The sequence below is a fragment of the Harpegnathos saltator genome, unplaced genomic scaffold (genome assembly GCF_003227715.2).
Source record: "Harpegnathos saltator strain DR-91 unplaced genomic scaffold, Hsal_v8.6 scaffold188, whole genome shotgun sequence".
In the NCBI taxonomy this organism is placed as follows: domain Eukaryota; kingdom Metazoa; phylum Arthropoda; class Insecta; order Hymenoptera; family Formicidae; genus Harpegnathos; species Harpegnathos saltator.
This window is the reverse complement of record NW_020229970.1, coordinates 558,663-583,634: the sequence shown is the minus strand read 5'-3', so window position 1 is coordinate 583,634 and position 24,972 is coordinate 558,663. Positions and strand designations below refer to the sequence as shown.

General features: G+C 40.4%; 2 protein-coding genes across 9 annotated transcripts; one reads left to right on the top strand and one right to left on the bottom strand.

Moving 5' to 3' along the window:
* Positions 1–674: 674 nt before the first annotated feature.
* Positions 675–18,708, bottom strand: snsl (snustorr snarlik). Of its 2 annotated transcripts, none has more exons than XM_025297760.1 (5): positions 18,650–18,708; positions 1,949–2,095; positions 1,489–1,697; positions 1,235–1,399; positions 675–1,020 (listed from the first exon to the last, which is right to left on the bottom strand). In XM_025297760.1, the coding sequence occupies exons 2-5, from the start codon at positions 2,007–2,009 to the stop codon at positions 802–804; spliced, it is 654 nt and encodes a 217-aa protein (XP_025153545.1). In that variant the 5' UTR covers positions 2,010–2,095; positions 18,650–18,708; the 3' UTR covers positions 675–801. The 2 variants fall into 2 exon arrangements, with proteins under 2 accessions (XP_025153545.1, XP_011146862.1); XM_011148560.3 differs by lacking the exon at positions 18,650–18,708 and adding an exon at positions 2,877–3,061.
* On the top strand, positions 18,171–24,972 carry Syt20 (synaptotagmin 20). Of its 7 annotated transcripts, none has more exons than XM_011145943.3 (10): positions 18,171–18,309; positions 20,655–20,799; positions 22,044–22,196; positions 22,613–22,701; positions 22,800–22,931; positions 23,113–23,310; positions 23,663–23,815; positions 23,934–24,054; positions 24,143–24,315; positions 24,532–24,741. In XM_011145943.3, the coding sequence occupies exons 2-10, from the start codon at positions 20,658–20,660 to the stop codon at positions 24,739–24,741; spliced, it is 1,371 nt and encodes a 456-aa protein (XP_011144245.1). In that variant the 5' UTR covers positions 18,171–18,309; positions 20,655–20,657. The 7 variants fall into 7 exon arrangements, with proteins under 7 accessions (XP_011144245.1, XP_011144242.1, XP_011144241.1 ...); XM_011145940.3 differs by lacking the exon at positions 18,171–18,309 and adding an exon at positions 18,684–18,866; XM_011145939.3 differs by lacking the exon at positions 18,171–18,309 and adding an exon at positions 18,806–18,989 and having other exon boundaries at positions 24,532–24,972.

The following is a 24,972-nucleotide window of genomic DNA, read 5'->3' as shown; positions in this document are numbered from 1 at the left end:
AAATGTACGTTTATACTTTTATTTTTTCAAATGTAACTAGGAAAATTGATTGCTATTACAAGATAAATATATGAATTCAACTTAGATTTAAAAATATATATAAACACATATCTGTCAATTAGACAATTACTTTCTAACGGTTTCCTAATTTTAGAGTAACAATCAACGTTACACGAGCTTTGTTCATACAGGGATTGCTCCTATTCAGTAAACAAATTGACCGCAAATTTGCAACACATTTAATCAAAAACCCATAGCACAACCATAGCTATTTGTGTCCGTATTCAGCTGATGTTTTGACGTCAAGGTCTACTGTCGGATAACTTGCAGCGAACTCTGTTGCATATTTAGCGGCAGTTTGACAACAGAATTTGATAAGATCATCAAATTTGTTACTTACCTGCCATCAAAAATTGATAGCAAACTTTACTCAAAATTTGCTCGCGCAGGTTTGGCTATCTGGATAATGGCAAAGATTTATATTCACAAAAAAAAATAAAATCGACGTTAAACACTGTGGCTAGAATTGCTCGTTGGCGAAAATATTTTATATTTTAATTTTATAATCTAATAAAATATATATAATGTGTATCTGACGTTTAGAGATAAATGTAACTGCAGGTACTCGAAGCTACGAAAATACACGCGAAGGAAATAATAAATAATCGTTGCAATTTATCCAATAATCTATACGTGTGAATTTTATTGCTGCAATGTTGATGACAATTGTAACAAAAAAGGAAACTAAGATACATTATTAGCACGACACATGTGAATGTTATTTACATCGAAACGCCGCATTTATGCCGTAGCCTCGGCATTATTCGTATCTTGTGATTTGTATAACTTTGTCAGTTCCCCTAATTTATCCTTTCGCATGGTGGATTTAACTGGTGGTTTGCCTATCCTTTGTTGGACTTCTTGATCGTCTTGATTTTGAACTGGGTTTAATAGTACATTGTCCTCCGACGATTGAGATATCTCTTGCCGCCATCGAGTCAGCCAATTATTGGAAACAACCTGGAAACAGAGAAAAATCAAAATACCTATTGTTCCTAGAACTTAAAAAATGTTTTGCGAAAGAGAAAAATTGGAAGTATAACTTATAAAAATATATTTTTGAAGAATTTTAATATTAGTTGGACATTGACGTTGAAATCTGAACTATCCAATTGAGATCTGGACATCTGGTAAACCTAATACAGAACGTTTCAAAGAACGTTTCAAAACTTACTTGATCCTGATCGTTCGTTCTATTCGCATCTTGAATCTTTTTCAGCTTCTCCTTCATCGACTTGAATTTCTCCATCTCATTTTGGATTTTACGCTCCATTTGGTACTTGGCCACCGCTTGTGCCAACGGCCCCAATTGCCCTTTCATCGCGGCACTCAGCATCGCCTGTTCACAAACGCAAAGTATCTCCTCTCTTAATTATTTCTCTCAATCACCCGCTTTCGATGAACGCATCGAAGTGAGAGAAGACTTACATCTCTCCGCCGTTTAGAATCGGCGGTACCTATCGGGCTCGTCTCGGTTTGCGGGCCTAGTTCAATGAGAACCTGGAAATCAGCGTGCTCGCCTAAACGGAAACCCACACCGAGTCTGGAGTCGGTGCCCTTTTTGATCGGCGGGATGTTCGAGTAGATGAGAGAGAGAATGGTCGGTATCTCCTCCGGTATAATCAAACTCGTCGCGTCTGCAAAGTCATTTGTTTCACTTATACAATATCCACTTCGCACGCAGTCTAAAATTGTCGACGAAATTCGGCATAGAGGCATTATAATTACAACTCGCGAGAGGAATCGCGAATCGTCCGAAGTGAATCTTGATGTGATTTCACTTTGACGGGAGATCGCTCGTTTCTCAATCGAGGATTCTTGCTTCACGCGATCTTCTCGCTCTCATTTCCAGCGAGCGAGTATAACGCGCCAAAGGAGTAACACTCACGGTCATAGAGAACCAATAGAAGCAGCAGCGGCATGATCGCCGTCCTCACGATCGTCATCATCGTCGAATGCGAAGTCTTAGTCTGTCCTACGATCGCTCATGTATCCGACAGACACATGACTCGACTGCCACGAGTGTGCCACGAGTCTGCAAACCGAACGTGACAAATAGAAATTAAAACGAAGCTTCGATCATGGATTTGTATACATAGACTACGTCTTCTCATAAGACGTTTCAAGACAAGATGTAAAGGGTAGTTTATATTTCTCTTCCACTGTGCAAAATATGCTACCTCCGTCTATTTAGAATGAAGCTAGACAAATATCAAATTCTTTTGGCACTTCTATCAGGCAATCCTTTCCGGATGAAATCTTCGCAGCCTCTTATGGAACGATCAGTCAGAACGTGTATAAGTCAGTCTATGGTTCCGCAGTCGGTCCAGAGCACAACGTGAAGGAATTCGCCAGGAATCGATGCTCGAGATGCGCTAACGGTATTATTCGCAGATGTAAGTTCAGCTCGCGTTCTTATACTTTCTTACTCCGAACAAGGCAATCTTGAATGGCCAAATGCACGGAGTCCGGCTGCGATCACGCGAAAGTGAAATCTAAAAAGTGAGGCCGCCGCCTATAGTAATCGCGCGCGCCTGTTCAACTGCTCCGACAAACAAGAGAGTACGAATGTATTCTCGAATCGACGGCCGTGTCGATATTCCGCGATCACAAGTCAATATGTCCTTGACAGGAGACACTACTGGTGCGCATTCGGGCGGGGTCTTCGGACGGACGTCGCCGAGAACGCTCGTCGAGATCGGCACAATTTCGAAATGGAAGAAAGTTCGCGCGGCGACGCGCGAAATGCGAGACGGCAGCGGCAGGGTCCGCGCGGGTCCGCCGCACATCCCATACTCCATTCATGGGAAACTTACGTGAGAAAGTGAAATCCAAGTGGGCACCGAGTGGACTCTCGAGGAACAGCTTGCCGATCGACGTTCTAGGGCGAACTGACTCTATCGCGTTACGAAATGTGTGTATGAGCGTGTCTTGGGCGCCGGGCCGTGAGAGCAAGAAGGGAAGCTCGCAACTACTTTTGAGAAGTGAAAGGAGAGACGGATTGGGGATCGAGGTCATTCGCGGCCAAAGAAGTGCCGATACATCTATGAACTCTTTCTCTCTCACTCTCCCTGTTTCTCCTCCTCTTTTGCGCGAGCGCGAGCGTGAACGAGCGGTTTTCTCTTCGCGCCCTACCCCTCTGCGTTGCATTCAATCATTTGTTTCTTCTGTAAAAATTTCATCCTTTTTTGCTTTCCTTGTTACCTACCTACACGTTGATCTTCATTTTCAGTTTTATGTTACTTCTCCTTTGTCCTCTTTTTTGTCGGTATAATTTACTGTTCATCGCTTACGAAATCTAGATACATTTTTTTTTAATTTTGCCCTTGGAGAAATCCTAGTCCCTGGAACTAAAATAAAGACTGTCCTTTTCTCTCTTTTTTCTTTCCTTCGTGGTCGTCGTCGTGCGAGTTTGATGTATCTTGAATAATGTAACATATTTACATGCATGTGATTGATGCAATCGTTACATAGAGTATTTTAAGAAGCTGGACGACCTCGTGCTACTGATCTATGTAATTGACATTTATTCTACTTCGTGCTATTGATCTATGATTGACGACGATAACAATGACGACGGAAAGCGTCTGGGAATCGCGACTCGCGCGTATATCTCGCGCGTGTCACACGCGAACGCATTTAAAGAGTCACTATTAGAAAAGAGTACCGGAAAATGACAAGAAAAATTACACGCTTGCTCGGTTCCGCCACATAATGAAAGGGAAACTCTGTACTTCGCTGGAGGAGTCGTACATACATACATACCCGCGCAGATACATACGCGCGCACGCAAGGAACGTAGATTCGTCTTTCGCAATAACAGTTAGTTATGCCGTACTTGCGTTTACTTCCCCATAGCATGTCCGTTTATCGTAGCTCCATCAGTAACAAACAGTAACAACGGTATCGTGAACAGCTGAATCGAAAATCTAATTCAAAACTGAATTGTATTTCAAAACTGATTTTCAGTTCTAATTCATTCGAGAAATCGCGAAATATCTTCGCACGAAATCTGATATCAATTTTTTCGGTCATGATTTCAACGCGGTAGAGCAAATTGAACAAAATGAGAGATAACAAAGTCAAGAGGCACACCGTGCCTATTATATTTATATTTTTTATCAAGAGACACGGTAGTGTCTCGCGCCAAGTGCACGCGGAGCGAGCAAATGAGCGCAAACTTTACGCGACAGCTTGAGTTAGGAAATAAACAAATAGCTGTAACGGTTGGTCAGATTAAGTTCTAAGTAGGCGCAATCGAATCAACAAGAGCTTATTACATAATATATACGGAAATAAAATTTATTTTTGCCCTAAATGCTCTCGTTACTGAGTTATTTGTAGCCAAAGATGAAAAGTGTAAATTTCATATTAAGAAAATCCGTCGTCGGATGTTCCTTCACAACACATATGTTATTTATTGATTTAACAATATATATATATATGTGTTTATTGATTTAATAATATATATATATATGTCTTTCTTATATATATGTATTAATTCCGCACACAACCTTAAGCACACAAACTTAAACACACAAAAACTTAAACACACATAAACTCAAACACCTACAAACACACAATTAATTTTGCACACACACAAACACACATACACAAACAGACGTACAGACACACACAAAATAAAAATCAGGAGATTTCAACAATTTTCCAATTTTCTTAAAAATAGTAATCTTTAAATATCTTCAAATAGTCGGCGTCGCCGACAATTGCACAAACTATGATCATATAAGAAATATAATAGAATATAAAGTAAATATTGTAAGTGGATGTAAATAGTGTAATAATACTAAATTTAATACAAAAAATAATATTATTATTTCAATTCCTATTAACGATTTAAAAGAAAAAAGTTATAACTTTCAGGATTTGATAAATATTACGTTCTGGCATAAACAATTTATGCCAGTAAATTATGTGAACAGTGTGCAAGAAATGATATAATAACTAAAAATGAATTAATATTATCCAAAAACATAATTATAATACAATACATATTATACTGTTTTCATTAAAAAATGGTAAATTTCAAAAAACATTTAAATAAATTTGCGCGTTGTTCCAACAACTAAAATAAAAATAGCTGGACAGATTTATGAAGTAATAACTGGTATATTTCATCGTGGCTCATACAGGGTGTTATACAAGTCCCGGAAGAGCAGAATAACTCGAAAAATATGAGTCCTGGAAGAAATGAGAAGTACTGGGTTTTTATGATTTTTTTTTTGGCTATCTGACGATGACCTTGGATTTGACCTTGACAATGACCTCGAAGGTCATTTCAAGGTCAGGTCAATTTTTCTAAATGGGACACCATACTTTTGACTCCAGAAATGAAAAGAGCGGGAAATTTTACGTTTGGATATGACCTTGAATACTGCCAAATTTGACCTCTGAATGTCACATAAAGGTCTAAGCTTGTTTTAGGCTGAAAACGCGAATATCTTCGAAAATGCACCTGCTAGGGAGCAATATTACGCATATGAATAAGAATGTAGAGGTCAACGAGGAACATTCAGCCGTGACCTTGCCCTTATTCTCAAGGTCATGAGTTAAGATTATTATTAAGGTCAAACCGAACTTTTTCGGACTGAAAATCCATACTTTTGACCTAAAAGTGTCAAGATTGAACAATTTTACGTTCGGATATGACGTTTTCAACCTTGACCTTGTTCTTAAGGTTATGTGTCAGTCATATCAAGGTCAATTAATTTTTTTTGCTGGAAACACATACTTTTACCCCCCACCCCATAATGTAAAGAGTGAGATTTTACGTTACGTACGAGGTCACACTCCGATTGTTGGTAATTCCTCAATATCGGGCGCCATTTTGGATCGGTCATCTTCAATTTGTAAAATTCAACGTCGGATTCGATTTCAGAAACGACTTCAAAAACTCCTTAAACGAGATCCAATTTTTGTTATTCTTAAATATCGGCCGCTATCTTGAATCGGCCATCTTGAATTTGCAAAATCCGACGTCGGATTCGGTTTTAGCGAGCTCAAAAATCCCAGGATCGGTATCCGAAAAATTTATTCGCCATCGATAAAGTGTATGCTTCAAGGTTTTTATTTGTCTCGATTCTATCAGTGTAAAACAGATAATAGATTGTTTTTGAGTTTTCATCGATTTAATAAGTTTTGATGTCATTCTAGTCCGTTTTGAATTATTATCATATTATTATTAACGATCAATGGTACATTACTTATTATTTTTATTTGAAGGTAAAGAAACCGAATTTTTTATACCAAATTTTTGCAAATTTTTTGTTTTAAATTCCAAATGGCTTCTCTTACAGAGCATGAGAGAGTTTCGCTATTGATGATGAGAGGATGGGGGGATAGACAAAGGTCATACAATGAAGTGAGATTGCTGTTCAATGAAAACTTTCGTAATGAAGGCGAAGGTATTTCAATATCGACTGTAGCTCGCACCATCAGATGATTTGTAGAAACTGGGAGTAATAAAAACCGCCAAAAATCTGGGAGGCCAAGGTCCCAAACGACAAAAGAGCGACAATTTGAAGTAGCCCAATCATTTGTTGAAAATCCCAGATTGGCAATTAGAAAAGCATCTCAACAGCTTCAAATGAGTATATTGTCAATTTCCAAAAATCTAAAGACCATTAAGTTCCACCCCTATAAAATTAATCTCCACCATGAGTTGAATGAGGATGATTTTGACCGCAGGGTGCAATTTTCAGAAGTTATGATGCAAAGAATTGATCAGCAACCGAACTTTTTGCATAATATCGTTTTTTCAGACGAAGCGTCTGTTGAAATTACTGGTAATGTAAACAGTCATAATTTCAAATATTAGGACAACAAAAATCCTCATTGGATGCTTGAAGCACATACGCAGCGACCTCAAAAATTGAATGTTTGGGTAGGTCTTTATGATAATCAAGTGGTTGGGCCTTTTTTTATAAATGGGAATTCGAACTCAGAAACCTATCTGCAGCTTCTAACAGACCAAATTGTTCCATCAATACAAGAGATTGTTGATGATAATTTTGATGATGTTTGGTTCCAGCAAGATGGGGCACCGCCACATTATGGACGCATTGTTCGGAACTATTTAAACGATACTTTCCCTAATCGATGAATAGGTAGAAGAGGAACAATCGAATGCCCACCGAGATCGCCCGACATTGCACCACTTGATTTCTTTCTTTGGGGCCACATAAAATATAAAGTTTATTTCACTAAATCTCGTAACCTGGATGAGCTTCAACAACTGATCATAGACGAATGTGCTGCAATACCTCCAGAAATGATAAAGAGTGCGACTGACAATTTGTACGCTCGCTTAGCACACTGTCAAACGGTCAATGGGGAACATTTTGAACATCTCTTGTAATCTCAGGCCGAGTTACAAGATGCTTTGCCTTCGGTGGCCGGGACTAACTGAACCTTGCCTTCAGTGGTCGGGTTTGAGACACCTTGCCTTCAGTAGTCGGGTTTGCGACACCTTGCCTTCAGTGGTCGGGTTTGAGACACCCTGCCTTAAGTGGCCAGGTTTGAGACACTTTGCCTTCAGTGGTCGGGTTTGAGACACCTTGCCTTCAGTGGTCGGGTTTGAGACACCTTGCCTTCTGTGGTCGGGTTTGAGACACCTTGCCTTCAGTGGTCGGATTTGAGACACCTTGCCTTCAGTGGTCGGGTTTGAGACACCTTGCCTTCAGTGGTCGGGTTTGAGACACTTTGCCTTCAGTGGTCGGGTTTGAGACACCTTGCCTTCAGTGGTCGGGTTCCGAGACACTTTACTTTCAGTAGACTTCACGATCAGTGAAGTAACGTAAAACTCCTAAAAAAGTCCGGTTTGACCTTAATAATAATCTTAATAATAATAATCTTAACTCATGACCTTGAGAATAAGGGCAAGGTCACTGAATGTCCCTCGTTGACCTCTACATTCTTATTCTTATGCGTAAAATTGCTACCTAGCAAGTGCATTTTCGAAGATATTCGCGTTTTCAGTCTAAAACAAGCTTAGACCTTTATGTGACCTTCAGAGGTTAAATTTGGCAGTGTTCAAAGTCATATCCGAACGTAAAATTTTCCGCTCTTTTCATTTCTGGGGTCAAAAGTATGGTGTCCCATTTAAAAAATTAACCTGACCTTGAAATGACCTTCGAGGTCATTGTCAAGGTCAAATCCAAGGTCATCGTCAGATAACCAGGAAAAAATCATAAAAACCCAGTACTTCTCATTTTTTCTAGGACTCATATTTTTCGAGTTATTCTGCTCTTCCGGGACTTTTATAACACCCTGTATATCGATAATGGTCATTATACTAATATATGTAGAGAAGGGACTTCTAATGTTTGGACTGAAGTTGATGATATGCAAATTAGAAAAAGTAAATGGCCAAAAAACTCTAAAAATATTTATATATTTTTCTTGAAACGTGTTGCTAATAAATATAATATAAATTATATATATACGTATATATATATATACACACACCCACATAAAATTTGTTTCATTTATATTACATACAAACACAAAAAAGAAAGAACTGATATCCGTAAAAAACTTACCTTATTTAAAATAAGGTTAAAAAAAAAGCGCCAAGTGCACGCGACTCGTACCAATAACCTTTTTTAAAAAAAATTCTACAAAAGAAGTATTTTCTACAAAATATCTGATATCAAATAAGTTAAGCCAAGTGCTAATATATATACACAATTAAAAATATATTTAATTTTACCTTTTTTTAATAACAAAATAAATTATTCTAAAAGATATTAAAAAATGATTCCGTAAAGTTCCGTTCCTTCCGGACGTTTATTTTCCGGGCACGCTAAGTACTTTCTTGTTCTAGTTCTCAATTTTATCTATTGTAACTTTTTGTTATTTAAAAAGTTTTAAAATTGTCGAATATGTATATTTAATATTTTAAATTTATTTTAATTTTGAATTAATTTTCTTATTATATTTATATTGTCATTATTTGTTATTTTATAAATATAATATTTTTTAATTAATTTTATTTTTTTTGGATTTATTTATTATGATATATTTTTGTTTTTTTAGAATTGTTAAATTAAATTATATAAAAATATAATTAAATTTTAAGAATCATTTTTTAATATCTTTTAGAATATTTTATTTTGTTATTAAAAAAAGGTAAAATTAAATATATTTTTAATTGTGTATATATATTAGCACTTGGCTTAACTTATTTGATATCAGATATTTTGTAGAAAATACTTTTCTTGTAGAATTTTTTTTAAAAAAGGTTATTGGTATCAGTCGCGTGCACTTGGCGCTTTTTTTAACCTTATTTTAAATAAGGTAAGTTTTTTACGGATATTTTATACGCGAAACTGCGAGTTGAAACGAAGTGAGATATTCATATCTCAGCAATGGCTGAACCGATCGAGGTTTTTTTAGTCCCAATCGATTCGGTCTTAAAAAATAGGAAGCAAAATGTTCTTGTGATTTTTGTGTACGTTGTCTCTAAGTGGAGGTATTTTAAGTAAAAGTCCGAATCGCGGAAAATTTCGATTTCGATTCAGTAAGAAAGTAAGAAATTTCGAACGCATAAGAGTGGGGATATGTGCATCTCGCTTTTCCGACACCAAGGGCGCTACGAGAGCGCTGAACAAGCAGACAGCAGCGAATGCGAGCGTGTAAGCGAGGGATATGCTATAGAATACAATATAGGACAAAATATGCGAGAGAGAAAGAGAGAGAGAGAGAGGAGAAAGAGAGAGAGAGAGAGAGAGAGAGAGAGAGAGAGAGAGAGAGAGAGAGAGGGAGGGATAACAGGAAAGAGAGAGATATCTGTGTATGCATGTATATGTGTGTGTGTGTGTGTGTGTACTTTATTATTTCATTGTATATGTTATATGTATATGTATGTACATACCCTGTCATTTAACTCTTTCATAAAACATGTTATGTATGTATAAAATATTATTTGCTATAGTTATATGAGAATCATTTCAAATTGTATCTTATTTGTACAACATACATACCTACATACATATATATTGTATATATATATATATATATATATTGGGTCTGGGAAAAAGTTCGTAGCGTTTTTTCCGATAGATGGCGTCAATTGCAAATAACTCAGGAAACACAGATCACAGCGACACCACTAAACGCTCGTTGGAAAGGTGACACTTCGAGCGTTACTTTGAGTGTATACACATCGAAATTGGAAAGTTGTTTGCGTTTGAAAATGGAAGAAAGTAATGAAAAATTGCGCTATATTTTGCAATATTATTACGACAAAGGGAAGAACGCTGCGCAGGCTTGTGAAAAAATTTGTGCTGTGTACGGTGAAGGTACATTATCAAAATCTGCTGCGCGGAAATGGTTCGCTCGCTTTCGTTCTGGTAATTTTGATGTAAAAGATGAGTCACGCTCTGGTCGTCCAATCATTGAAAAAGCTGATGAAATTCTTGTAAAAGTCCAGCAAGATAAGCATATCAGCAGTGTCGATATTGGTATAGAGCTGGGCATTGACCACAAAACTGTTTTGAACCATTTACACAAAGCTGGCTACAAAAAGAAGCTCCATGTATGGGTTCTTCTCATGAGTTAAGCGCGAAAAACATGATAGACCGAATTAACATCTGCGATGCGTTGCTGAAACGCAATGAAATCGAGCCATTTCTGTAATGTGTCATAACCGGTGATGAAAAATGGATCACGTACGACAATCGGAAGCGTCAAAGATCATGGACAAGGGATGGTGAGCCGTCACAAGCGTTCGCGAAGCCAGGATTGACGCCGAAAAAGGTAATGCTGTGTGTGTGATGGGACTGAAAGGGAATCGTCCACCATGAGCTACTTCCAGTTGGTCAGACGATTGATTCTCAACTCTACTGTGGATAACTAGAGAGATTATGCCAGGTAATTGAAAGAAAACGGCCCGAATTGAATAATAGGAAAGGTGTGGTCTTCCATCATGACAACGCCCGACTATACACTTCTTTGATGACCCGTCAAAAATTGCGAGAGCTTGGTTGGGAAGTTTTGATGCATCCACCGTATAGTCCAGACATAGCACCCTCTGATTATCACTTGTTCCGATCTCTGCAGAACTCTCTCAATGGAATTAAGCTGGTTTTAAAGGAAGCCTGTGGAAAACCACTTGATTCAGTTTTTCAACCAGAAGTTCTTCACCGATGACATCATGGCTCTACTCGAAAAATGGCGAAATATTGTCGATAATAATGGAGCATATTTGGTTTAAATAAATTCATTTTCACACTATAAGAAAATCAGTTGAATTTTACTAAAAAAACACCACGAACTTTTTCCTAGACCCAATATATACGTAGATATATCAGGTGTAGTAAAAAGAAATCCATTATTTTTTCAATAGATGGCTTTAGTTATCTGTATCTCGCGTTGTATAAGTCCGATCGGGTTCCACTAGATGGAGTTAGATAGATGAGATTTCGTACTAAAAAAACTTCTGTGACAGTTTTGTGATTAGTTGACTCAGTTTTGTTTGAGCGCGCGTCAAAGATGGACACTAGCAAAGAGAAAATACGCTATATTTTACAGTTTTTCTTCGATAAAGGCGAAAACGCAAGCCAGGCGGCTGAAAATGTGAATAGTGTTTATGGTCCTGATACTGTAACAGCCAATCACGCACAATTTTGATTTCGTCGATTCCGTTCCGGTAATTTCGATGTCAAAGATGTACCACGCACTGGAAGGCCAATTGTCGAAAATATGGATAAAATCATGGACATTGTCGAGTCCGACCGTCATGTAAGCACTGTTTCGATTGCCCAAGAGCTAAAGATTACACAAAATACCGTTTGGAACCATTTGAATAAGGCTGGATACAAAAAGAACAATCGATGTATGGGTGCCACACGAGTTAACGAAAAAAAACCTCATGGACCGAATTTCCATCTGCGAATCGCTGCTGAATTGCAACAAAATCGACCCATTTGGGTCGACCATGAAGCGGTTGGTCACTGGTGATGAAAAGTGGATCACTTACGACAACGTCAAGCGAAAACAGTCGTGGTCGAATCGCGATGAGCCGGCGGAAACGGTGGCCAAGCCAGGATTGACGTCCAGGAAGGTTTTGCTGTATGTTTGATGGGATTGGCAGGGAATTATTTACTATGAGCTGCTCCCCTACGGCAAAACTCTTAACTCGGAACTGTACTGTCAACAATTGGACCGTCTGAAGGAAGCAATCGCCCAGAAGCGGCCGGCTTTGGCCAATAGGAGAAGAATTGTGTTCCATCAGGACAACGCCAGGCCACACACATCAATAGTGACTCGCCAGAAGCTCCGGGAGCGTGGTCGGGAGGTTCTTATGCATCCACCTTATAGTCCGGACCTGGCACCAAGTGATTACCATCTATTCCTGTCCATGGCGAACAATTTTGCTGGTGAAAAATTCGCTTCAAGAGAGGCTTGTGAAAATCGACTGTCTCAATTTTTTGCCAGTAGGGACGAAGGCTTCTATGAGAGAGGCATAATGAAATTACCTTGAAAATGGCAACAAGTTATCGAACAAAACGGCGCATATTTGACCTAAATCGGATCATTCTAACTATGGTAATTAAAGCCTTCAATTTCATGCAAAAATAATGGATTTCTTTTTACTACACCTGATATATGAGAATACTGTTGGTATGCGTCACAGTATGTTATGACGCACGTCATTTGATTGCCGATCAGCTGATGCTGAGCAGACGATGTGATGAGATGTGCCACCGAAAAATCAATACCGGTGCTTATTGACGCGTCGTCCAAGGAGATTGCTCTTCAATTTTAAGGTCTACTTGATACAATTTATAACGCAAGTAGTGCAGGTAATACGCGAATTAGGTGAAGATAATTTACAAGTATAAATTAATGACATTTATATATTAATGGTGTATGTACGTGACGTATATACAATTTTTATAAGTAAAATTTATATGAAACTTACATTATTAAACAAAAAGGTAAAAAAAGGCGCCAAGTACAAGCGCAACATGTATTGTGTTATTTTTAGAAATTTTAAACTCAAATTATTTTTTTAAGGCATATATGTGTATATAACTTAAGTTTTTACAAGTAAAACTTATAACTATAATAAAACGCTACAACACTATTCTACTGTACAAAAGAAGTGATATATTAGAACAGTAGCGCCAACTGAGAAACTTAACATATATATATGATTATTGTATACTTAATATTTTTAGAAATCTCAAATTCAAATTATTTCCTTTTCTAAGATATATATTTCTAAGATATATATCATGTACATAACATAAGTTTTTACAAATAAAACTTATCAAATTATTTTTCTTTCAAGATATATATGTACATAAGCTTTTAAAAGTAAAAATTATATAGTATTATAAAAATTTAACACGTTTATTAATAGTGTCCAATATTAAAAAGAGATATCTTTTTAAAGGTTATTGTTATTCAAGAAAAACCTAGCTACAAAAAATGTCCATGGCATAAATTTTACAAGTAAAATTTATCATTATTTATTAGAACACTGAGTTATACTCGTTATTATAACAAATTAATTATTATAACAATGCAATAAAAAATATTTAATACAAATAATCTTGGCGCGGCTGCACCAAAAACTACATCGAAGATGTATGTACATAAAAGTCAAATTAGATATCATTGACATTTCGTCAATTATAATAAGAATAACACTTTGAATAAAAAATATCAAAATATGTAGAATATATACACATCCGATATCTATATTCTATAGTGAAGGTTTGTAATTTAATATAATACTATATAAATTTGAATAAAACATTACACCGTATATGTATAGAGAGAATTTATAAGTACATTTTATTATAATAAAAATGCTGTCATGTATGTATTAAACAAGTTTTAGTTCGATATAGTTTTTGGTGCAGCCGCGCCAAGATTTTTTGTATTAAATATTTTTTATTGCATTGTTATAATAATTAATTTGTTATAATAATAAGTAAAATAACCATATAACTCGGTGTTCTAATAAATAATGATAAATTTTACTTGTAAAAATTTATGCCATGGACATTTTTTGTAGCTAGGTTTTTCTTGAATAACAAAAACCTTTAAAAAGATATTTTTTTTTAATATTGGACACTATTAATAAACGTGTTAAATTTTTATAATACTATATAATTTTTACTTTTAAAAGCTTATGTACATATATATCTTAAAAGAAAAATAATTTGATTTGTATTTTATTTGTAAATTTTATTTGTAAAAACTTATGTTATGTACATAATATATATCTTAAAAAAGGAAATAATTTAAATTTGAAATTTCTAAAAATATTAAGTATACAATAATCATATATATATATATTAGGTTTCTCAGTTGGCGCTACCGTTCTAATATATCACTTCTTTTGTACAGTAAAATAGTGTTGTAGAGTTTTATTATAGTTATAAGTATTACTTGTAAAAACTTAAGTTATATACACATATATGCCTTAAAAAAATAATTTGAGTTTAAAATTTCTAAAAATAACACAATACATGTTGCGCTTGTACTTGGCGCCTTTTTTTACCTTTTTGTTTAATAATGTAAGTTTCATATAAATTTTACTTATAAAAATTGTATATACGTCACGTACATACACCATTAATATGTAAATGTCATTAATTTATACTTGTAAATTATCTTCACCTAATTCGCGTATTACCTGCACTACTTGCGTTATAAATTGTATCAAGTAGACCTTAAAATTGAAGAGCAATCTCTTTGGACGACGCGTCAATAAGCACCGGTATTGATTTTTCGGTGGCACATCTCATTACATCGTCTGCTCAGCATCAGCTGATCGGCAATCAAATGACGTGCGTCATAACATACTGTGACGCATACCAACAGTATTCTCATATACAGGGTGCACGATTTATCTTAAGACATTGAAATATCTCGAGAACTATGCATTGGATAAAAAAAAGTGGTTAATGAAAGTTGTTAGTCTCGAAGGGGGACATCCAATGATGCCAAACTCGACCTCCCACCCCACCCCCTGGGGGTGGGGGTTGGGGGCAACTTTGAAATCTTAAATGGAAATCCCCATCTTTTATTGCAGATACGGATTCTACGCCACAAAATACGTAAATTTTGTTCGAAACTTTTTTTTTTATTCGTGATAGATGGCGCTGTAATCGCAAAAAATTATATTTTCCGCAATTCTCCAGAAATGATCATTGGATTGAGAAATAAAAAATACCTGTTCAATATTTTTAAAAAACATAATAAAAGTTATTCCTCCCCCATCCTCTCGGGGTAGGGTGGGTGGTAACGTTCAAATCTCAAATGGGGATCCACATTTTTCATTGCAAAATTAGATTGTACGTGAAATTTTTATTGAAACAATTTTTTTCGTTGAAACAATTTTTTATAATAAGCCGTAGTTCGCCATATACCCACAGTGGCGCGTCGAGCAGTTCCCTCTTCGATTCGGGTTCCCATTTGAGATTTGAACGTTACCACCCACCCTACCCCGAGAGAAGGGGGGGGGAATAACTTTTATTATGTTCTTTAAAAATATTGAACAGGTATTTTTTATTTCTCAATCCAATGATCATTTCTGGAGAATTGTAGAATATATAATTTTTTGCGATTACAGCGCCATTTATCACGAAAAAAAAAAAGTTTCGGACAAAATTTACGTATTTTGTGGCGTAGAATCCGTATGTGCAATAAAAAATGGGGGTTTCCATTTAAGATTTCAAAGTTGCCCCCAACCCGTACCCCCAGGGGGTGGGGTGGGAGGTCAAGTTTGGTATCATTGGATGTCCCCCTTCGAGGCTAACAACTTTTATTAAGCACTTTTTTTTACCCAATGCATAGTTCTCGAGATATTTCAATGTCTTCAGATAAATCGTGCACCCTGTATATCTACATATATATATATATATGTATGTATGTATGTATGTATGTATGTTGTACAAATAAGATTATAATTATCCGCGAAAAAATAATTACCAGGTCTGTAAATATGAAACCGGAATTTGCCCATAGATGACCCTAGCTGTCAATGTAGTTACCGTCAAACCGCGTCATTAGCGCTATTTCCATTTGTTGATATCTGACAAAAATTCTCAACTCACAACAATACAAGTTTCATACAACGGCATAGTTTGTAATAGCGTTGAACATGTCGAATTTTGTGCCTGGAAGCTACGATTTGCGGACAGAATTGATTTTCTGTTACCATTTGAAGAAAACTGCTGCAGAATCGCATCGAATGCTTGTCGAAGCTTACGGTGAGCATGCTCTTGGTAAATCACAGTGCTTTGAGTGGTTTAAAAAATTCAAACGTGGCGATTTTGACGTGAGAAACGAAAAACGTGGAAGACCACCGAAAAAGTTTGAAGACAGTGAATTGCAAGCATTGTTAGATGAGGATGACGCTCAAACGCAACAACAACTCGCGGATCAATTAAATGTGACACGAGAAGCCGTCTCCATACGTTTGAAAGCCATGGGAAAGATCCAGAAGATGGGAAAATGGGTTCCACATGAACTGAATGAAAGACAGCAGGAAAACCACTTGCGAAATGCTGCTCGCCAGGTACAAAAGAAAGTCATTTCTCCATCGAATTGTGACTGGCGATGAAAAGTGGATATATTTTGAGAATCCTAAGCGTAAAAGATCATGGGTAATTCCGAGCGAACTATCGACATCGACTGCAAGGCCAAATCGTTATGGACGGAAGACAATGCTCTGTGTTTGGTGGGATCAGAAGGGTGTGATCTATTATGAGCTGCTAAAACCTGGCGAAACCGTTAATACTGAACGCTACCGACAACAAATGATCGATTTGAATCAAGCTTTGCGTGAAAAACGACCGTGAAAACCAGAATATCAAAAAAGGCAACACAAAGTGAGTTTACTTCATGATAATGCACCATCACACACGGCAAAACTGGTCAAGGAAACGATTGAGGCGTTTAGTTGGGAAATACTTTCGCATGCGGCTTATTCACCAGGCTTGGCTCCGTCCGATTACTACTTATTTGCATCGATGGGACACGCACTTGCTGAGCAGCGCTTCACTTCTTATGTACGAAAATGTACGAAAATGGCTCGATGACTGGTTTGCCTCAAAAGAGCAATAGTTTTTTTGGCGTGGCATCCACAAATTGTCAGATAGGTGGGAAAAATGTATAGCTAGCGATGGGCAATACTTCGAATAGAATATTTTTTATCATTTTCATACAATAAACGTGTATTTTCTATACAAAAATTCCGGTTTCATATTTACATACCTGGTATATATAATTACATATAATCATATATTTGACTATAGGAGAACAATGTAAATATAACAATGTAAATGAGTCATATATAATCGTATATATTTTATACGCAGTTATAAATAATTTTATATAACTATATGCAATCCTTTTCGCTCGGATATGCAACAACAAAACGGAATGTAAAGTAATTCCAACAAACAATTACAATAAAAACATTTTCGTCGCAAGATGACCCGAGAAAATACCGTTTCTCTTTCAATGACCTTTCAACGACAGCTCTTTCGACCGATTCCATTTCCTCTGAACGAGAGTGAACAGTGTCGCGATTCGTCGCGACTTTCCAATTTTCAGAGTTCGCATATCTTTGTAATGAGGTCACGAATTTAAAATTCCATCGGAACCAGTCAGAAGTCAAAGGAGCGAGTTAGATCCGTTGATCTCCTTCAAGTGCAATCCTGAGTGCGAAGTCCTATTCCGTCGGTCATTCATGACGTGAAAATCACGGACGCCTCGACATTCCCGCCGAGGAGAAATCGATTGCGAATCGGCCGAAGAGAATCTGCCCCTGAAAGCCGAGCTTCCCGCGAACTTGTTCGTAATTTTCGTCAACGTGTGTTTGCCACGCACTCTTGCCGGCAGTCGAGACTTCCGCCACACACGCGGTACACACGCTCATTACGCCTGTAAATCGGTGTCCCATGTGCTGTCGCACGATAACACGTGGTTCCCTCGTATACATAACATATACACACAGAAATAGACACACCGCGTCCACACTCTTGTCCTTCTAAAGCCACGCTCCACGACGATCGCATAGGCGTGCGCGGCGCACACTCGCTTCTGAGCGCGAAGCAGCTCGCGTCATTAGCGCAGTCGTTGAGCACCGCGAGCGAGAGTGCGCGTGATTAGCGCAGGTAGCCGGCGGCTGGTCGCGGAGCCGGGAAGCGCGCGAGATACATCGGCCGAAGGATCCCTGATCGAGGCCGCCAATGCATCGAGGTATTACTCATCTAGCCGCGAACTACCGGCAGGATATAGTCCGAGGCGTACGACGAGTCCGCGTACGGGGGGGGGAGGGGCAGACGAGGACCCGTACGTACGACGAGCCCATCGTACGTACACCGACGTCGCCGACGCTCTTCTTCGTTCGTTTTGCCATTTGTTCGCCGGAGCGGACGCGAGCGCATACCTCGCAGTCGCGTCGCTCTTCCTGCGGGCCCCGCGTTCGCGCTCGCGTTCGCCTTTTCGATCGGCCGCTCGGTTAATCGGCTACCGGGCCGAGAAGGAGGCGCGGTCGGGGAATTCGCGCGAGCGCCAGTGCGGACGCTACCGCGTTTACCTGCTGTTGCTCTCGCTGCTGCTGCTGCTGTTGCTGCTGCTGCTGCTGCTGTTGCTGCTGTTGCTGCTGTTGCTGCTGTTGCTGCCATGGGACTGCAACGTGGCCGTCGAGTGAGCGTCGAGCCGGTGCTCGCAGGTGCGAAGGAGTAAGACGGGAGCTCCTGATCCGCTGATTCGGCAGGGATCGTCGGCCCACCGCTCTTCCCGGCCTCTGGCAGGTGACGTCTCGTTTGCTTCTCCAGGGGAAAGCTCGCCCTTCGCGAGGAACCTGCGAATAATACAGCGACGTGTCACCAAGGTCAACGATGCGCCCGGCGCATCCAGGGCGCCGATGACTTCTGGTAGAATAGAACTCACCTCAAACTTCTCTTCTTCGCCGAGGTCTTTTTTAGTTTCGGTTTTTAGATTTTTAGATTCGTTCGATATCGTTGTTCGATATCGGATGTGATCGAGGCGTTATTGAAATCGGTGCTCCCCATGCGACGTTTAGCACCGTATTATACTTGCGATCGTCGTAACGAGAGAGAGAGAGAGAGAGAGAGAGAGAGAGAGAGAGAGACACTATTTGCGATCGGTATTTACTATTAAGCTGCGAGACAGTCGCTCGTAATAACAAGTCGGGATATTATCGCTTCTAATTCGCGCGTTCGCGACAATCGTCACAAACGTGACATCGCCTCGCCACGTGTCATTCCTGGCTGCATGTATCGCTTTCGACGATGGTGACGATGACAACGACGACAACGACGCGAAACTACGCAGCAACGAGAGTTATCCGCGATAACATGAAAAGCACAAAGAACGCTGGAACTGCTTTGGTGTCGTTCACGAGAGAAGACTAATTGATACCTGTCGCGCGTTTCGTGCTCTCCTCCGCTTGTTGAATGATAAGGTAAAAAGCTCGAGACACGTACTTGACTTTGGACGTTCCTATTACTTTGATCTTTAAGTATGAATATTTAAACTTTCAATTCAATATATATTCAAACATGTATATCCTATTTTGGAAATTTAAATATTCAAGTTTAAAAAGCAATAAGAATGTATAAAATTAGTTACGTGGCTTTCGAACAGATGTGGTTCGAAATTGAATTTCATAAATGTACAACAATGCATTTCTTCTCTCTCTCTCTCTCTCTCTCACACACACACACACACACACACATACAGTACGCTCAGGGATACTCCCGATTAATATTAATCAGAGGTCTGTGGTCTTTTTTCTCTTTTTCTTCTCTTCACCTTCGCTTTCCCGATCGAGGCCACGCGTCGCGGACGCGCATTTTAATTTGGTTTGACGGTGTTTTCTTATCGTCGCGCGCTCGTTATCGTCCGGCTTCGTATCGTGCACAGACGGTCGTCGGCTGCGGAACGTAGCAGTGAGGAACGTTGGTGACACAAGTGTTTCCCAGCGGTCGCCATCAGTGTACGTTAACGCGGCTTATTTTTCACGCCCCTATGTCGCAAGAACCACGTTGGCAGATGTGCGGGAACGAACGCGAGACGTGACGAGTCGTCGTGAACGTGAGTAATCGACGTTTCCATTACGAAGGCAGAAGTAGAAGAAGAAGAAGAAGAAGAAGAAGGAAAGAAGAAGACGAAGACGAGAATGCGTTTCCCCCGCTTTACACAGTGGCCGATGGTCTCTCGAAGATGCCACGATCGTAGAAATCTCGAGGAAATCTATGCGATCACGTCGACTTTACCGACGTATGTTTCTTCTTCTCTTTCCTTCTTCCTTCTGCGAATTTATCCTAAAACCTGAGAGCACGAGTCGACTGCTTCCTGTTCTTCGCTGCATCTCCTTCGAGTCTTTGGCGATCACGAAGCGGACTCACGAGGAGCGAAGTAGCTGCAGAGTCCCATTTTGCATCTTGCTCGTCGATGAGGAACCCTCTTCGTCTAGATCAGCGGTGACCCCCCCGTATCGCGTCGAGTATCGCGTCGCGTCGTTCACGTGCACACACGTGATCGCGCCCGTAGTAACCTTGAACGTGTAATTCCAGTGAATGTTGTACGACGACCTGTTCGGCCCGTGGGGCCCGCTAGTTATAATTGTGATCGGAGCGGGACTCATCCTGATCGCGCTGCTCCTGTTCGCTTGCTTCCTCACGCCCGGCTGCATCGGCTACGAGTGCTTCAGGAAACGAAGTAAGATCATCATTACCGCTTTAATTGCACTTCGCTGTATTACATTAAGCGCTGATGCGAGCGCATGCGTGCGCGCAATTATCCTCGCACTGGCGCGGTCTTCGGGAAGGCTCGAAAGAGTTGAAGGTTCAAGAGTCGACGATTAGCGCCGACTTTTAATGGCACCGCGCCGATCGAGCGTGCGCAGTCGCGCGTTGTTTTGTGTCGCGAAGTACTTGGTATCCTGATGTCGGTGGACGTGTCGATTTCCAGTCACGTATGTCCAGACACGTCGGGCTCTGTTTGCCTGTCTGTTTGTTTATCCGTCTGTCTTCGTCGTGCACGTGCCTCGTGACGACAAAGAACGCGAATCGATCGCACCTCCGCGCCAATTTCTCAGAATTGCAGCAAAGTTGTTCTCTCATTCATTCAGAAGTGATATATTTTTTTCCAACAGTGCACAGAAGAAATAGATTGGTTAAATTGACGTGACAATAAACGAACAATAAACACACCAAACGCGTTTAAGTTAAGAAAGAAGAGAAAACCAGAATTTCCAGTCCCTGACTGAATTCCTTGATAAGTTATTTCGTTTCTTTCTTCACACTTCACGCTCACGTTACACGGATCTCGCCGGTAACGAGGGAATTACATTGACAAGCCAGGCGCGCGGCGCGGATTACGCCTTTGCATTTACGTCGCATGACATACATGCATCTAATGACGTTTCCTTCGCTTCCTTCGCTGCATTACGTAATTAGGCACGTCAACCGGCAAACACAATGCATAACCTTCCGATAATGTTGTGGGGAAACGCCCAAACAACGTTGTATCACGCTTCGAGCCTCGGTTATACGCGCGCGTCTCTGGCATGCACGCACGCGCGCGAAAGATGAAAAAGAGTAGAGAAAAGAAGAAAACGGAAATTATACGAGTTAAATTTAACACGCGGAGTGCGTTACACGGTCGTTGCACAACGATGCGTTCGGTTAGCGGCCGTATATAGCCTTCGCGGCGGAACTCGCCGGCGATTGCTCAATCAGCGTTTAAAGCGCGACGCGTGTGTTCGAACGTGGTCTCGCGCGTGAATTTACGCGTGGATTATCACCGCAAAGAGTGATAACACGTTGAGAAAGAAAAACACGCATATCCGCGCTCGGTGAAGGAGCGCGGCCCGAGAGCGAGCCGTTACCGTTCGCGCGGCTCGCTAAGGCTCAAGGAGCCGCGAAAACGCTCATGACAGCCTTGAAATGAATTTTCCGTAGGCAAGGAGGTCAAGAATGTACCTGTGCGAGCAAAAAATCAAGAGAAGGAGAACCTGAAGCTAAGCGACGTCAGCTACAGGTCGTGGAGACTAGGCAGCCTCTATGAGAATGACAATGGTAACGTCTCTCGCTTTGATAGCGAAGCTGGCAAAGGTTCGTCGGAACTAGTCAGCAATTTTTTTCATCGATTGTAATGAAGTATGTATGTAAGCGCGTGACAGCTATGAACAATCAAGGTATTCGTCATTCAGTTGTCCGGTTACTTTTTGTTACCAGAAAATATATCTCTGAGAGAAAAAGAGAGATGAAATTAGTAAATCTTTCCTAAGTTGAGTAGTTTATCTCGTCAAGGCTTTGATGTTCAGCTTCTGGCTCCTTTACCTGTCCGATTCCTCATTTGCAAAATAACCGATCTTTGGAGCCGAAATATCTGACGATTCATCGAACATTTGCAAGCTCCATTTGCAAGCTTCCGATAATCTATAATAATCTATAAATATGTCGACGGACCATCGTCGGCCACGAAGTCGTCCTTCTCCAACGGCAATAAGACAAAATACGATGCGCAGGTACCATCAGCGAGAACGCGGGGTCTCCGAGGGAGTCGTTTAATTCCGCCACTGTGCAATGCGAGAACGTGGAGTGCTCTTCCACGCTGGTAATTATCGCGTCGACATCGCGGCGTTCGCCTCCTCCCTTTCTTTCTGCCTTCCCCCTTCACACCCGATCGCGTTAATTCGTCTGCAAAACTTGCAGAATTTGATTCCGACGGAGAAGCAGAAGAGCGACAAGAAGACGAGAGAGTTCCCGACCGAGTTGACGATGAGTCTGCAATATCTGCCGCCCTGCGACAATATTATCACCGGGAAGCTCGTTATCGGTATCGAGGTACGTTCACGAAGGATCAATACATTTCGAGTTCCGTGTACCTGCGAGATAAGATTCTCTCTCTCTCTCTCTCTCTCTCTCTCTCTCTAATGACGCGAATAAACGCCGCGAGCGTCAGCCACCTGCACACATCCTGGATCGAGTGAAATCACGCAGCGGATGCGCGTTCCGTGTTTCACAGGCGCTGTGCGGCCTTCCGCCGAAGCAGTACAACTGCACGCTGGAGCCTTACGTGGCGTTAAACATCGTGAAGCAATCGTGGAGCCACAGGAAGCGGCAGAAGTTGCACAGTTTCAGGACGAGGGGCATCAGGCACACCGCAAGTCCGATTTACAAGGAGACTTTCGTTATTGCGAACGTGAGGCCGCAGGAAGCTAAGGTGAGGCGAGGTCCTTCTTCTACCACCGTCGCGTGCTGAAAACAAAAAAAAAAGGAACGTGAATCGGGCGAAACGCGCTAACGGAGCGCGATCGATTGAAATCGAAATAGCGATTTCGTCACGTGCGAATGAGTGTTCTCTCGCGACGCGGACGTGATCGCGCGAGCGGAATATCTGATTTAAGGAGCGTGGCGCATCCCTTCGCCGCACTCTGCGTCAACGGATGCGATTTGACATGCAGGCGGCGGTACCGCGCTGTAAGCGGTATTGCTCGCCGCAGGTGCGACCAACTGATTCGCCTCGAGAGCGCAATTTTTCCCCGACTCCGTCCGTTTTTCTCTATTCTCCTCAGGAGTGGATCTTGGATATCGCGGCGTACGACCATGACAGGTACGCGAATCACACGGAGCTGTGCACGCTCAGGGTGCCATTGAAAGACGCGATGAAAGTCTTTTGCAGTCCGGAGGTTCACATGTTTAATTACCAAATGAAATCCTCCAGTCAGGTAATGGAACGCGTGACTAATATTTTTGCTGAGTTATCTTGTTGAATCAGGAAGGATTAAATACATTTTCTGATACGATGACACATCTTCGGTGCTCTTGATACAATTTACTTTCCAGGAATTTGGTAACATCTTATTGGCCATAAGTTACTTGCCCACCGCGCAGAGGTTGACTGTCAACATCATGAAGCTACGTGACGTGAGATTTACACCGGCAGTGTCGAGCCTGGACAAATTTAGTAAGTATCGATTGTCGAGATTTACGTCGCTTCGCGAAAGGGATCTTTCAATTGAACGACTCGCTTTATTCATCATTCTCGGCTGCAGACCCGTACGTTAGAGTGCTGATGTTGAACGGAAGAACAGGCAAGAAGATGAAGAAGAAGAAAACTAGATTCCTGCACGCCGTCGCGCAGCCGGAATTCAACGAGACGTTGACTTTCGATCTGGCAGTCACCCAACTCGACACCGTCCAGTTCCTGGTTGTGCTTTGCAGCAAGGTAAGTTACAAAAACTACAGAAACCTCGAGTTAACAAATACGTCACTTTGCATGTAATCATTTATCCATTGTTCTCGCGATATGTGGTAATTTTCTCGCATTTATGGAGGTTCGAACATACTTTCCGACAAATAAATAAATAAATAAATAAATAAATAAACATCCTCTGCCAACACGTCGAAAGTACATTTCGCTCTTCGCCATCCACATTTACAGGTCTTACCAGAGGGATCAGTTGCTAGCATCGGTACCGATCACGCGAGCGACAGCGAGGATTCAGTGAGCTCGTTCAGAAAATCCGCCGATGTGTCCATCGGCAAAGTGGTGCTTGGAAAAGGCGTCAGGGGACCTACGGAAAGACTGCACTGGTTCTCTGTGCTGCAAAATCCGAGGAAACTCGTCACCGTATGGCATATCTTGAAATAACGAGGGTCATCGTAAATTTTATCGCGTATACGTGTATATACAAAGAGGCGACCTTAATTAATGCAGCGTCTTAGGCGCCGCTGCCGCTTACTACAGCGTTAACACACACGTGATCCTACGTGATATTTATTTTTTAATTTAATCCCGTTGTTATTAAATATATATATATATATACACTTGCGTGTAGCTACCAAAGATTGTTTTGCCAATTAAATTCTATTTAAATCTTTA

Coding starts and splice junctions, on each gene's coding strand:
- snsl (XM_025297760.1), bottom strand. CDS start 2,009: ATGATGACGATCGTGAGGACGGCGATCATGCCGCTGCTGCTTCTATTG. Junction 1,698..1,948: donor TCTATTGGTTCTCTATGACC/GTGAGTGTTACT, acceptor ATGACTTTGCAG/ACGCGACGAGTTTGATTATA. Junction 1,021..1,234: donor GAACGAACGATCAGGATCAA/GTAAGTTTTGAA, acceptor CTCTGTTTCCAG/GTTGTTTCCAATAATTGGCT.
- Syt20 (XM_011145939.3), top strand. CDS start 20,658: ATGTTGTACGACGACCTGTTCGGCCCGTGGGGCCCGCTAGTTATAATT. Junction 20,800..22,043: donor CGAGTGCTTCAGGAAACGAA/GTAAGATCATCA, acceptor AATTTTCCGTAG/GCAAGGAGGTCAAGAATGTA. Junction 22,702..22,799: donor TGGAGTGCTCTTCCACGCTG/GTAATTATCGCG, acceptor CAAAACTTGCAG/AATTTGATTCCGACGGAGAA.